Source organism: Pristiophorus japonicus, chromosome 19 (assembly GCF_044704955.1).
Source record: "Pristiophorus japonicus isolate sPriJap1 chromosome 19, sPriJap1.hap1, whole genome shotgun sequence".
In the NCBI taxonomy this organism is placed as follows: Eukaryota; Metazoa; Chordata; class Chondrichthyes; family Pristiophoridae; genus Pristiophorus; species Pristiophorus japonicus.
The window spans coordinates 90,917,271-90,930,582 of record NC_091995.1 but is presented as its reverse complement, the minus strand read 5'-3'; the positions used below and the strand labels follow the sequence as shown (position 1 = coordinate 90,930,582).

At 50.3% G+C, this 13,312-nt stretch overlaps 1 protein-coding gene across 1 annotated transcript in view; it reads left to right on the top strand.

Annotated features, from left to right (window-relative positions):
- The window catches only part of LOC139230527 (excitatory amino acid transporter 2-like), a 31,485-nt gene extending 27,988 nt beyond the window's left edge, over positions 1-3,497 (top strand). The window contains exons 9-10 of the mRNA XM_070862359.1: positions 1,145-1,376; positions 3,323-3,497. Of these exons, the coding sequence (XP_070718460.1) occupies positions 1,145-1,376; positions 3,323-3,472 (382 nt within the window). The 3' untranslated portion in view covers positions 3,473-3,497. The remainder of the gene's footprint in view (positions 1-1,144; positions 1,377-3,322) is intronic.
- Positions 3,498-13,312: the final 9,815 nt, after the last annotated feature.

The following is a 13,312-nucleotide window of genomic DNA, read 5'->3' as shown; positions in this document are numbered from 1 at the left end:
TTCCTCGAGCTTACGTTGAGCTTCATTGGAACAGTGTAGGAGGCCGAGGACAGAGAGGTCAGAGTGGGAGTGGGCCGGGGAATTAAAGTGACACTTTCCTCTCCTCCCCCCATTCACTGCCCCCGACACTTGCTCAAAAACCTGTTACATCTCTAACCTTTTCCAGTTCTGACGAACGATCAGCGACCTGAAACGTTAACTGTTTCTCTCTCCCCACAGATGCAGCCTGACCCGCTGAGTGTTGCCAGCATTTTCTGCTTTTAGTTCAGATTCTAACCATCCGCAGTATTTTGCTTTTGTCCTACGAGGGAGAGTTGGAGTGTACGGCTGGAAGTGAAATGTGGGTCTGGAGCATGTTGGAAAAGTAGGGTGGGGAGATAGGAAGGAACATAGGCACAAAGAAAGACTTGCATTTATATAGCGCCTTTCATGACAACTATACATCGCAAAGCACTTTACAGCCAATGAAGTGTGGTCACTGTTGTACTGTGGGAAACGCGGCAGCCAATTTGCGCACAGCAAGCTCCCACAAACAACAATATGATAATGTGTTTTTGTTATGTTGATTGAGGGATAAATATTGGCCCCGGGACACCTCCCCCTGTACTTCTTCGAAATAGTGCCGTGGGATCTTTTGCATCCACCTGAGAAAGCAGACAGGGCCTCTGTTTAATGTCTTATCTGACAGTGCAGCACCGCCTCAGTACTGCATCTCCGACAGTGCAACACTCCCTCAGTAGTGCCCCTCTGACAGTGCGGTGCTCCCTCAGTACTGCCCCTCCGACAGTGCAGCACTCCCTCAGTAGTGCCCCTCCGACAGTGCAGCGCTCCCTCAGCACTGCCCCTCCTACAGTGTGGCCCTCCTCAGCATTGCAAGTGTTGACCTAGATTTATGTGCTCAAGTCCCTGGAGTGGGACTTGAACCTGTGACCTTCTGACCCAGAGGCGAGGGTGCTGCCCACTGAGCCACGGCTGATACTCCAGAATCCGACTTTCTAGAGATAGGGGACTCAGGTTGTTCAATCGTTTCCTGATGGGTATAACCTCTCAGTTCTGGTGTCGTTCTAATTAATGACAGCCTTACCTCCAGGCCTTCTGCCAGATACCTTTCACACGTTTCAACGTGAGCTTTTTGTATTTGCAGAGATCGGATGAGAACTTCGGTGAATGTGGTTGGTGACTCATTTGGCGCTGGGATAGTGAACTATCTCTCCAAAATGGAACTGGCAGCAATCGATGCCCAACACGCAGACCAAAACGACCTGGAAATGATCAAACTCCGGCCATCGCTTGATGATGAAAAGATGTACAAGATGGAGATCACAACCCAGCTCCCCTACGCGGGATACAACTCGATACCAACCGAGGATTACCAAGTAAAGGTTTCCTTTTGATCCATGTTCCGTCAGCCATTCAAGGGGCCGAGGTTTTTAACACTGGAGCACTGTGTCCAATTCTTTAGGAAGGATGTGAAGGCCTTAGAGAGGGCGCAGAAAAGATTTACAAGAATGGTTTCAGGGATGAGGGACTTCGGTTACGGGGATAGACTGGAGAAGCTGGGGTTGTTCTCCTTGGAGCAGAGAAGGTTGAGAGGAGATTTGCTCGAAGTGTTCAAAATCGTGAGAGGTCTGGACAGAGTAGATAGAGAGAGAAACTGTTCCCATTGGTGGAAGGGTCGAGAACCAGAGGACACAGGTTTAAGGTGATTGGCAGAAGAACCATAAGAAATAGGAGCAGGAGTCGGCCATTCAGCCCATCGAGCCTGCTCCGCCATTCAATACGATCATGGCTGATCTTCGACCTCAACTCCACCTTCCCGCCCGAGCTCCATATCCCTCGATTCCCCTAGACTCCAAAATTCTATCGATCTCAGCCTTGAATATACTCAAAGACTGAGCCTCCACAGCCCTCTGGGGTAGAGAATTCCAAAGATTCACCACCCTCTGAGTGAAGAAATTCCTCCTCATCTCGGACCTAAATGGCCAACTCCTTATCCTGAGACTGTGACCCCTAAGGTGACACGAGGAAAAACGTTTTTACGCAGCGAGTGGTTAGGATCTGGAATGCGCTGCCTGAGAGGGTGCTGGAGGCAGACTCAATCGCGGCTTTCAAAAGGGAGTTGGATAAGTACCTGAAGGAAAACACATTTGCAGGGCTACGGGGAAAGGGCGGGGGAGTGGGACTGGCTGAGGTGCTCTTGCAGAGAGCCGGCACGGGCTCAACAGGCCGAATGGCCTCCCTCTGTGCTGTAACCATTCTGTGATTTTATTCTTATAAGACAGCTATGGAAAGCAAGACTTGCATTTATATAGCACCTTTCACGACCATGGGACGTCTCAAAGCGCTTTACAGCCACTGAGGAACTTTTGGAGTGTGGTCACTGTTGTTATGTGGGCAACAGCAAGTTCTCACAAACAGCAGTGACCAGATAATGCTTTTAGTGATGTTGGCTGGGAGATAAAAACAGGCCAGGACACCGGGGAGAACATCCCTCCTCTTCTTCAAATAGAGTAATGGGATCTTTTACGTTCACCTGAGAGGGCAGACTGGGACCTCGGTTTAACGTCTCATCACAGAAGGTTGTGGGTTCAAGTCCCACTCCAGAGACTTGAGCACATCAAATCTAGGCTGACACTCCCAGTGCAATGCTGAGGGAGCGCCGCACTGTCGGAGGTGCCGTCTTTCGGATGAGACGTTAAACCGAGGCCCCGTCTGCTCTCTCAGGTGGATGTAAAAGATCCCATGGCACTGTTTCGAAGAAGAGCAGGGGGAGTTATCCCCGGTGTCCTGGGGCCAATATTTATCTCTCAATCAACATAATTAAAAAAACAGATTATCTGGGACATTAACACATTGCTGTTTGTGGGAGCTTGCTGGGCGCAAATTGGCTGCTGTGTTTTCGACATTACAACAGTGACCACACTCCAAAAGTACTTCATTGGCTGCGAAGCGCTTTGAGAAACGTCCGGTGGTCGTGAAAGGCGCGAGATAAATGCAAGTCTTTTTCATCCGAAAGACGGCAACTCCGGCAGTGCAGCGCTCCCTCAGCACTGCCACTGGGAGTGGCAAACGCTCTTTGCGACCCTTGCGGTGGTGTTCTCCTCACTTAGGTTTCTCAACCGTGATATTAAAGAGCCCAATACAATCCCGCGCCTCGTGCGCGCCACCGCCTTGGGCTGTGCTTCTCTTGGCTGATAACTGGCTTGCAGATACTCCCGAGACCCCCACCCCCCCCCCACCCCCCCACAGATCTTTGCAGCTGGTCCTTTTTGCAGTCTTTCATCGGCGACTAACTGTTGCTTGTGATAACCTCTCACCGCAGACCGCAGACATCAAGAACGAGGACACAGAGCCGGACGACAACGAGCTGGGAGAACCTGAGGAATTGCGCGACAACGAAGACACAGGAAAAATGCCCAATGGCGATAAGGAGAAAGGATACGAAGGAGATGGAAATGGAGAAGAGGAATAACGAAATCTGGTTCTGTGAAATTGTCTAAAGCCTTTTTTTCCCTTCTTAGAGCGCACAAATCTTAGTCTTACGTAGAGGTGCAAAAGTGCTTTGCAGTCAACCCTGTATTAGATGGCTAACTCGTATCGCTGGTAAGGTTCATGAGATGGGTCCCCTTTAACCTTAAGCTTTAAATAAAGCACTTCAGTGTAGCTTCGGGGTTGCCAACTCCTCCAGGATTGCCCTGGAATCTCCAGGAATGAAAGGTTCATTGCCCCACCCCTTCCCCCCGGACCTCGCTCGGAGCAACCCAGGGAGCGGGGCACTAAAAATTGTGGGGTCGGAATTCAGTTTGTTACACCCCTACCCCCTCCCTCCGTGAGCGGCGGCAAAGGAGTCACTGACACAGCGGAGCTTCCCGAAAAATGTAGTTGGGCGGTGGGGGGGGAGCGCGCGGTGCCAAGATGTTCCGCTCGTCCGCCACCCGCGTGGTGACATCATCGAGAGCGACGCCCCCTTGGCACCGCGGCTGCGACATTCGGTTGGACCGGGGGCTTTACCGGACGGCGTGCGTACCGACTGGAAAAGCTGTCGGTACATCGGGGTTCCCGGGGCGGTATCGTCCAGGGAGCAAGGTAAGTTGTTAAGTTTAATTATTTTTTTTTTAGCGTATATTTATTAATGGCAGCAGTGGGGGAGTGACAAAATGCAGTTTCTCAAACTTTTTTTTTTTGGTAATTTTTGACCGCGAGGAATGCCGGCAGTGGTGTCGGCCTCCTGAGGTCCCGCTCCCAGGACGTCTCTTTTAGCGTTGCTCTCTCATCTTTGGGGGGGGGGCGGAAATACTGAATTTGGCAATTTGAGGCGGTGATTACCGCTGGGTGGTAAAATCACCGTCGGTGTCACCGCCTCCAAAATGGCGGCACCAAATTTCGACCCCTGTGATTTAAAAAATTCTTGCAATACTTTCGTTATGAGAAATATCGGGGGTGGGGGGATGGGGTGGGGGGGGGGGGGGGGTTTGTCGGGAACCAAAGCTGTCTGACCGACAAGTCACGAATCAGCCAATGGGGTAAGGAAGAGTCTGTTCGCTTTCCGATTGGTTGTGGGGCGGAGGGCCCCCCGCAGGGATGGGCGTGTCGGGCGGCCAATGGCGGGGGCGGTCGGAGGTCATGTGACGGCACCTCCAGGAACATGTCCAATCAGAGTTGGTGACCCAGCGTAGCTGCCTAACTTTCGTGGGAAGATTGAAATCCTGAGGGAAGGGCGGGGCAGAGGAAGGGGTGGGAGGTGAGATTTATTGAGGGGATCAACGGGACTGAGAAAAGACAGCAAGAAAGACGATAGTGTGAGGTAAAGGAGGCAATAGTGAAATTGTGTGTGGGTATATATATATATGTTGCTAAGCGTGCCACTTGTATTGAGTTGATGTGAGCTGAATGTACATACTTTCAACAATATTGTTTAGGCGTGATTTACATTTTAGAAAAAAGGTTTCTTTTGGTCTAACTCGGCCCAAACGTGCTGTAAATTTTGGGTTGTTGAGTCCTGTGACTCCTGTGCCAATGTGGCGGGGAGAATGATGAAGGTTCCTTCATTGGCAGGAGGGCGCCATTTTTTCTTTGTCGTTATGGGAAGGACGACCCCATTGTAGCTCGGGTTAGCAACCAATAGATTTCCTTATGTTGTTGTTGAGTCAAGTAACGTCAGTATTTCCAGGTTTGCATTGCAACAGGTAGTCTTGGCCCAGAAACCGTTTGGTGTCGAGGCATCTTCTAGAACAATCCTTGCTTGCTCTTGCCATCAGGTTAAGCACAGCGTCAATGAAAGGCCCCGCTCCTGAGGTAGGTTTAGCGACACTGGGGCTCTCAGTCTTGACAGGTGGAGTTATAATGGTCAACCGTAGAGAAAGAACAACTCTGGAATTTTGTGTCAAACTGGACCATGACAGCAGGACAAGAGAGCGCAGGTTGAACTAGAACAAAGGCAAATTTAGAATTGATGTGTTATGTTTTTGCTATGACCTCACAAACACACAGGTTCTAAAATGGCTGAATCATCCACCAACAAAAATTTCAGCTAGGTTATCCGATTATCCTACCCTCGTCGCCAATGTTAGGTTTTCGGTACGATCTCACAAACACACAGGCTTTAAGCTGGTTGATAACTTCAGGAGCCAGTCACGTGACGTGTTCCCTCTTTGTTGTTGTGTACAGCAATGGCTGCAATGCCACAGTAGTCCACTGGTTGGAGCTATATATAGTACAGGTGTCCGGACATTCGTCTGCAGAGAATTAAAATTATGAAGGGGTTCGATAGGGGAGGCGTAGAGGAAATGCTTCCACTTGTGGGGGAGACAAAAACTAGGCACCATAAATATAATGAATCCAATAAGGAATTCTGGAGAAAGATCTTTACCCAGAGAGTAGTAGAATGTGGAACTCGCTGCCACAGGGAAAGGTTGAGTAGAGTAGCATAGATGCATTTAAGGAGAGGCTAGATAGGGACATGAGTGAGAAAGGAATGGAAGATTATGCTGATAGGGTGCGATGAAGTAGGGTGGGAGGAGGTTCGTGTGGGGCACAAACTCTGGGGTAGACCAGTTGGGCCGAATGGCCTGTACATTCTATGTCATTCCACCAGAGTAAATCCAGAGATACAGGATGGCAGGAGTTGAGGATTTGGGTCTCTAAGTGTGTTTCGGGACTCTGTTGGTGTTTAAACAGCTGAAACTCCAGAGCACTAGTAGTCCTTCATCTGTGAGCCCAGTTACAGCCACCATACCCATTTGGTCCATTGTCTTGTAGGATTACAGCAGTTGCTAAACATGAACCCCAGTGCTTTGTATACTGCATGCAGTTTTGGTTTCCATATTTAACGAAAGGTTATACTTATTTTGGAGGCAGTTCGGAGAAGGTTCACTCGGTTGATCCCGGGGATGAGGGGGCTGACTTATGAGGAAAGGTTGAGTAGGTTGGGCCTCTACTCATTGGAATTCAGAAGAATGAGAGGTGATCTTATCGAAACATATAAGATTATGAGGGTGCTTGACAAGGTGGTTGCAGAGAGGATGTTTCCACTGATGGGGGAGACTAGAACTAGAGGGCACGATCTTAGAATAAGGGGCCGCCCATTTAAAACTGAGATGAGGAGAAATTTCTTCTCTCAGAGGCTTGTGGATATGTGGAATTCACTGCCTCAGAGAGCTGTGGAAGCTGAACATTGAATAAATTTAAGACAGAGATAAACAGTTTCTTAATTGACAAGGGAATAAGGGGTTATGGGGAGTGGGCGGGGAAGTGGAGCTGAGTTCATGGTCAGATCAGCCATGATCTTATTGAATGGCGGAGCAGGTTCGAGGGGTCGATATGGCTGACTCCTGCTCCTATTTCTTATGTTCTTAAAAGAGTCTGAGTCCCCAGCGATAGGTGTGCCCTCCACAGATCATCAACAAACCAGCATGCTCATGCAAACCAAGCACCGGGGTTCATTTCTAGCGGGATCGAATTGAAAAGCAGAGGAAAGTATATTTAACTTGTATAGAAACTTGGTTAGACCGCACTTGGAGCACTGTGCACAGTTCCCGTACCCATGTTACGAAAAAGGACACAGATGCACTGGAGATGTTGCAAGGATAATACAGGTTGAACCTCCCTTATCCAGAATTCCCTTATCCAGAACTCCCTTATCCAGAACCACCCCTCGTCTGGCACCATTCTCGGCCACCGGGTGGCGCATGCACAGAACTCCGACACAAACAAATTGAAGTCCTTCCTCGCTGCCGACTCCCGCAATTGCTGGCCTGACCCCGCGCCCCCCCCCCCCCCCCCGCACTCCACGATCTCTCTGTCACACCCCCAGCCCCAAGCCAGCCAGCCTTGATTTCCCTTTGCTCAGTCCCTGTGCCATCCAATTTAACGTGACCACCCCTCGTCCGGAAAAAATCCCTTATCCAGAAGAGGCCAGGTCCCGAGGGTTCCGGATAAGGGAAGTTCAACCTGTACCAGAACTGAGAGGTTATAAGTATCTGGAAAGACTGGAAGGGCTGGGACTCATTTCTCTAGATACAGGAAGACCGAGGTCTTTAAAATTATGAAGGGATTCGATAGGGTAAGCTTCGAAGAGTCCAAAACTAAGAGTATAAATATAAGATCGTCAATAAGAAATCCAACGAGGAATTCAGGAGAAACAATCGTGAGCACTGCCCAGGAGTCCAATGGACATCACCGCCCAGGAGTGCTGTGGGCCTGTCTAGCTCAAGTGTCTCGGTCATCAAGTCTGACACAAAGGGTGTTCTTGGCTCCACTCTTCCGTCTTGGAGTCGACTGAACCCCAACAGGACAGGCAGACATGTGAAAGCGAAGGACCCGTAAAGTCCAGCTGGTCCATTGAGCCTGTTCTGTGCTGTCACGGTGTGACTGCTACACGCCATCGCCCCCACACCCTCCCCTCCAACCCCAGGAGGGACTGGCGATGGTCTTCCCAAAGCGCCAAGCCCAGTTTGAAACCGGCTTGAGTCACGGGCACGCTGGGACCTGGCTATCAGAGGGCGGAAGACGGGCGGGCCGCAGCTTGAAGGCAGGGCGTGGTGGAAAGTCATTGAAGACCCTCAATAATGAAGGTCTCCGGGTCGCCAGTCACAGGCCAAAATGGGAAATGAATCTTCAAAGAAAACCTGGTCTTTGGGTTCTGTTTCCATTTCACGACGTTTCAGACAACGCACTGAGAGCGAGAGCTCTGTTTGCAACACCGGGCAGGTGGTACATCTGCCATGGAGCATCACCTCTCTCACTGGACCCACTGATGGCAACAGGTTCTCATGCACCCATTGTCTGTGTCTTTGCAAAACACTGCAGCGTAGTTGCGGTTCCGTAGCTGATAGTGGTCATTCTGTCCAGTTCACTGTGTGTCACGTGCTGTATTCACTGCTCTCTGATGTTCCTGAAGTAACTGCAATAATATCGTGTTGTTTTAATAAACATTCGGATGCTGTTCCATCACAGGACACTTTTCCATTCTTTTGTTGTGTGTGTGCCTGGATCGGTGTTTGCTCAAGTATTTGTAAGTGTGTGCGCGTGTGTGTGTGTGTGTGTGAATGTGTGCTAATGTGTGTGAATGTGTGCACATTTGTGTGTGCATATGTGCACGTGTGTGTATGTGCATATTTGTGTGCGCGTGTGTACGTGTGCACATGTGTGTATATGTATGCACACGTGTGTGCGAGCATTTTAGCTCCTTGGCTGTAACCAGAACAAGTGAATTTTGCTAACTACATAATTCAGAAAGTGATGTGGCTGAGAGCATGCAATCAAACTTGGGAAGGTATCAGACGAGAGATGCAATATTCACACCGTTACCATGGACCAGTGAGAGACACAGATTGGTTTCCATTTATTGCTAACATTTTTTTTTATAAGCACAGATCGCCTGTAATTAAAAACTAGCGATATCACTAATGTCTTTAATTGTTACCACATTGAAGATATTGTCCAAGATTATTCTTAGTAAGTCAATGGCGGTGTATCCCCATGACCGATCAGGCCTGAGATTCGAGAAGGATTGGTTGGAAACTGAGACTCCTCTTGTTACTGGGATGTGATGTCAAGGTGAGTAAGCGTTTCCAAGTCTTGATCTAGCTTTCAGATGTCTCTCAGCTCGCAGTTCAGACATTTTCTGCATGCGCTCCTCTAATTCTGCCCTCTTGAGCATCCCGGATTATAATCGCTCCACTATCGGTGGCCATGCCTTCTGTTGCCTGGGTCCCAAGCTCCGGAACTCCCTCCCTAAACCACCCCTCCTCTCGCGCCTCCTTTAAGATGCTCCTCTTAAGACCTCTTTGACCGAGCTTTTCTGCCGTAATTTCTTCTTATGTGGCTCGTGTCAAATGTATTTGTTTTGTCTTCTAATATCGCTGTGAAGCGACTTGGGACGTTTTACCAAGTTAAAGGCGCTATATAAATGCAAGTTGTTGTTTGTCCATCTATGGGGGTAAGGCCAGAATGTCGGAACGGCACCTTGTCACTAAGAATAGATTTCCATAACTCCCACCAGAATGATATTCTGACCTCCACATTACTGCAAAAGGTGCAATAACAGATTTATAAGGATGATACCAGAACTGAGGGGTTATAACTATCAGGAAAGGATGAACAGGCTGGGTCTCTTCTCTAGAAATGAGAAGGCTGAGGGGTTGACTGGATCAAAGTCTTTAAGATCGAGGTTGCAACTGATGCCAACGAACCGGAACCTGGGTGGACGTGTTCTGCCCGTGCATGCTGCCAGCTCTTTAAAAACATTTATTCGTTCCTGGGTTATGGGCGTCGCTGGCAAGGCCGGCATTTATTGCCCTCGAGAAGGTGGTGGGGAGCCACCATTTCAGAGGGGCAGTTAAGAATCAATCACACTGCTGTGGGTCTGGAGTCACATATCGGCCAGACCGGGTAAGGGCGGCAGATTTCCTTCCCCTAAAGGGACATTAGTGGCATTAGGGCAGAGGAAACGTTACAAGGACACCCTCAAAGCCTCCCTGATAATGTGCAACATCCCCACCGACACCTGGGAGTCCCTGGCCCAAGACCAGTCCGCTCTAAGTGGAGGAAGTGCACTGAGCACCTCGAGTCTCGTCGCTGAGAGCGTGCAGAAAACAAGCGCAGGTAGCGGAAGGAGCGTGCGGCAAACCAGTCCCAGGGAGTGGGCTCTGGGGAAAAACGCTGGGGATGGAACGGGCTTGTGTAAAACTCCCCCAGAAACATCATGTTTCCGGTTCCAATTAATGCGCAGTATGCCACTGCTCACTTTTGGTCGTTGGCAGCAGTCACTCCGTTCAAAAGACATTATGAAGGGGTTCGATAGGGTAAGCGCTGAGAGCATGCAGAAACCAAGCGCAGGCAGCGGAAGGAGCGTGCGGCAAACCAGACTCCCCACCCACCCTTTCCCTCAACCACTGTCTGTCCCACCTGTGACAGGGACTGTGGCTCTCGTATTGGACTGTTCAGTCACCCAAGGACTCATTTTTAGAGTGGAAGCAAGTCTTCCTCGATTCCGAGGGACTGCCGATGATGATGAGATAAACACATGAGGGCGAGGGGAATAGACGGGTATACTGTTAGCGTGAGATAAAGCTCTATATGGAGCATAAACACCGGCACAGACCATTTTTCATGCTGTAAATTTGAAGTAGTTCGAAACATAAGATTATGGGGGGGGCTTGCCAAGGTGGATGCAGAGAGAACGTTTCCACTGATGGGGGAGACTAGAACTAGAGGGCATGATCTTAGAAAGACTTGCATTTATATAGCGGCTTTCACAACCTCAAGACGTCCCAAAGTGCTTCACAGCCAATGAAGTACCTTTTGGAGTGTAGTCACTGTTGTAATGTGAGAAACGCGGCAGCCAATTTGCGCACAGCAAGCTCCCACAACCAGCAATCTGATAATGACCAGATCATCCGTCTTTGTCATGTTGACTGGGGGATAAATATTGGCCCCAGGACACCGGGCAGAACTCCCCTGCTCTTCTTTGTAATAGTTCTGTGGGATCTTTTACGCCCACCCGAGAGAGCAGACGGGGCCTCGGTTTAACATCGCATCTGAAAGATGGCACCTCTGACAGTGCGGCACTCCCTCAGCACTGCACTGGGGGTGTCAGCCTGGATTCATGTGCTCAAGTCCCTGGAGTGGGACTCGAACCGACAACCTTCTGACTCAGAGGCGAGAGTGCTACTCACATTCTACCCTACATAAACTCGAGGCGATCCAAAACTTGGCTGCCCCGTGTCCTAACTCGCACGGTGTCCCACTCACCCATCACCCCCTGTGCTCGCTGCCCCGTGTCCTAACTCGCACGGTGTCCCACTCACCCATCACCCACTGTGCTCACTGACCTACATTGGCTCCCGGTTAAGCAACGCCTCGATTGCAAAATTCTCATCCTTGTTTTCAAGTCCCTCCATGGCCTCGCCCCTCACTATCTCTGTAATCTCCTCCAGCCCCACAACCCCCCCCCCCCCCCACCCTCCGAGATGTCTGCGCTCCTCTAATTCTGCCTTCTTGAGCATCCCTGATTATAATCACTCCACCCATTGGTGGCCGTGCCTGGAATACTTTTCGTAAACTGTGACTCATTCCTTTTGCACGAATGAAAGATTATTGCCCCAAGCTCTGGAACTCCCTCCCTAAACCTCTCCGCCTCTCTTTCCTATACAAGACGCTCCTTAAAACATACCTCTCTGACCCAGCTTTTGGTCACCTGCCCCAATTTCTACTTATGTGGCTCGGTGTCAAATTTTTATCTCGTGTTGCTCCTCTGAAGCGCCTTGGAACGTTTCACTATGTTAAAGGCGCTAAATAAACCCAAGTTGTTGTTGTTGTGTCTGGGTCATTAGTGCGGGCCTCTGGATTAATACGACATGACCACTATGCTACCGCGCCCCGTCAGACGGCCGCAGAGTGCCTTGGGATCGGTTTTGCCCACGCGCAGCAAATCGTTGCGGTCGGTGAGAATTTGGATTTCGGATCCGAGGCGGGCGAGATTGTCGGGTGGGGCATTCGCGGGCCAGTACCCGCGGTTTCATCGGCCCAGCCGAGAAGAACACATAAATAAATCGCGGAGCCGATGAAGACATTCCGGAGCGCAGAGCAACCCGTGGAGCAAACAGCAAGTCAAGGGGCAGCGTCTTTTCACTGTCTGAAACTGTACAGGTTTATTGAGTTTTACACAGGATTTCACACAGTCGTGGTTCGAAAGTGAAAAAAAAACATAAATAGCAGCATTTGCGTCCATTGACGGCAGTCCGTGCTTCATCGCTCAAGGCCTCGATCAGGGTGGACTCAGGTTCCTGTGCTGGAAGTTAAAATCGGTAACATCTCGCCACAACAGGTTAATGCACGTTGTATCATAGAGAGACCATCACAACTGAGCTCCACTGGAGAATTTCTCGACACAACCCTACGGTCTGGCCAATGCTTTTTGTGCCTTAAATTACGAGTCATTTGTTTTATAATAAATACGGCAAAAAGAAAATCTTGGTAGCGGAAGAAGTAAAGGGGCAGGAGGAGGCCATTCGGGCCCTCAAGCCTGCTCCGCCATTCACTGAGATAGTGACTGATCTTTCACCTCAACTCTGCCTTCCCGCGCGACACTGCCCTTGCCCTCGCTCGTGACGTGTGCGCTCCTGTACGCTGTCTGGCCTATATGTGACTCCAGACCCATCATCATCATCATAGGCGCTCCCTGTTGTTATTGAGGATGACTTGCTTCCACGCCAGAAAAAGGGATGAGTTCACAGGTGTTTCAATGAAGGACCTAATATTCCAGATCCCGAACTACATGCTGAAGGGTGGAAAATGCCTGTGCGTGGATTTTTTTAACGTGGGGTGACCGTTGCACACCAGCCACCACACGGGCTTGACAGAGCGAGGTCTTGGTCCAGGAGCAAGGGTTAACCAAGACGACCGGAGACCTGCTCTGCTGCACGGGCCTAGTGCGCGCACACATATCGCCCCCCCCCCCCCCCGGGCCCTCGCCTCTTCTGGGCCCAAAACTCTCACACCTCTCCCGGTTCCCGATCACATCCCTCTCTACATTCTCTCACCGCTCCTGCTGTACCTGCCCACGCTCGAATCACCGACCCACAGCAAGGTGGGTGCCTCTTAACCGTCCCTCTGAAAGATGGCCTGACTGCGATGCTGTAAAGCGATGGCTCAGTGGGCAGCACTCTCGCCTCTGAGTCAGAAGGTTGTGGGTTCATAGTCCCACTCCAGGGACTCGAGCACATAAATCTAGGCTGACACTCCCAGTGCAGTGCTGAGGGAGCGCCGCACTGTCGGAGGTGCCGTCTTTCGGATGAGACGTTAAACAGAG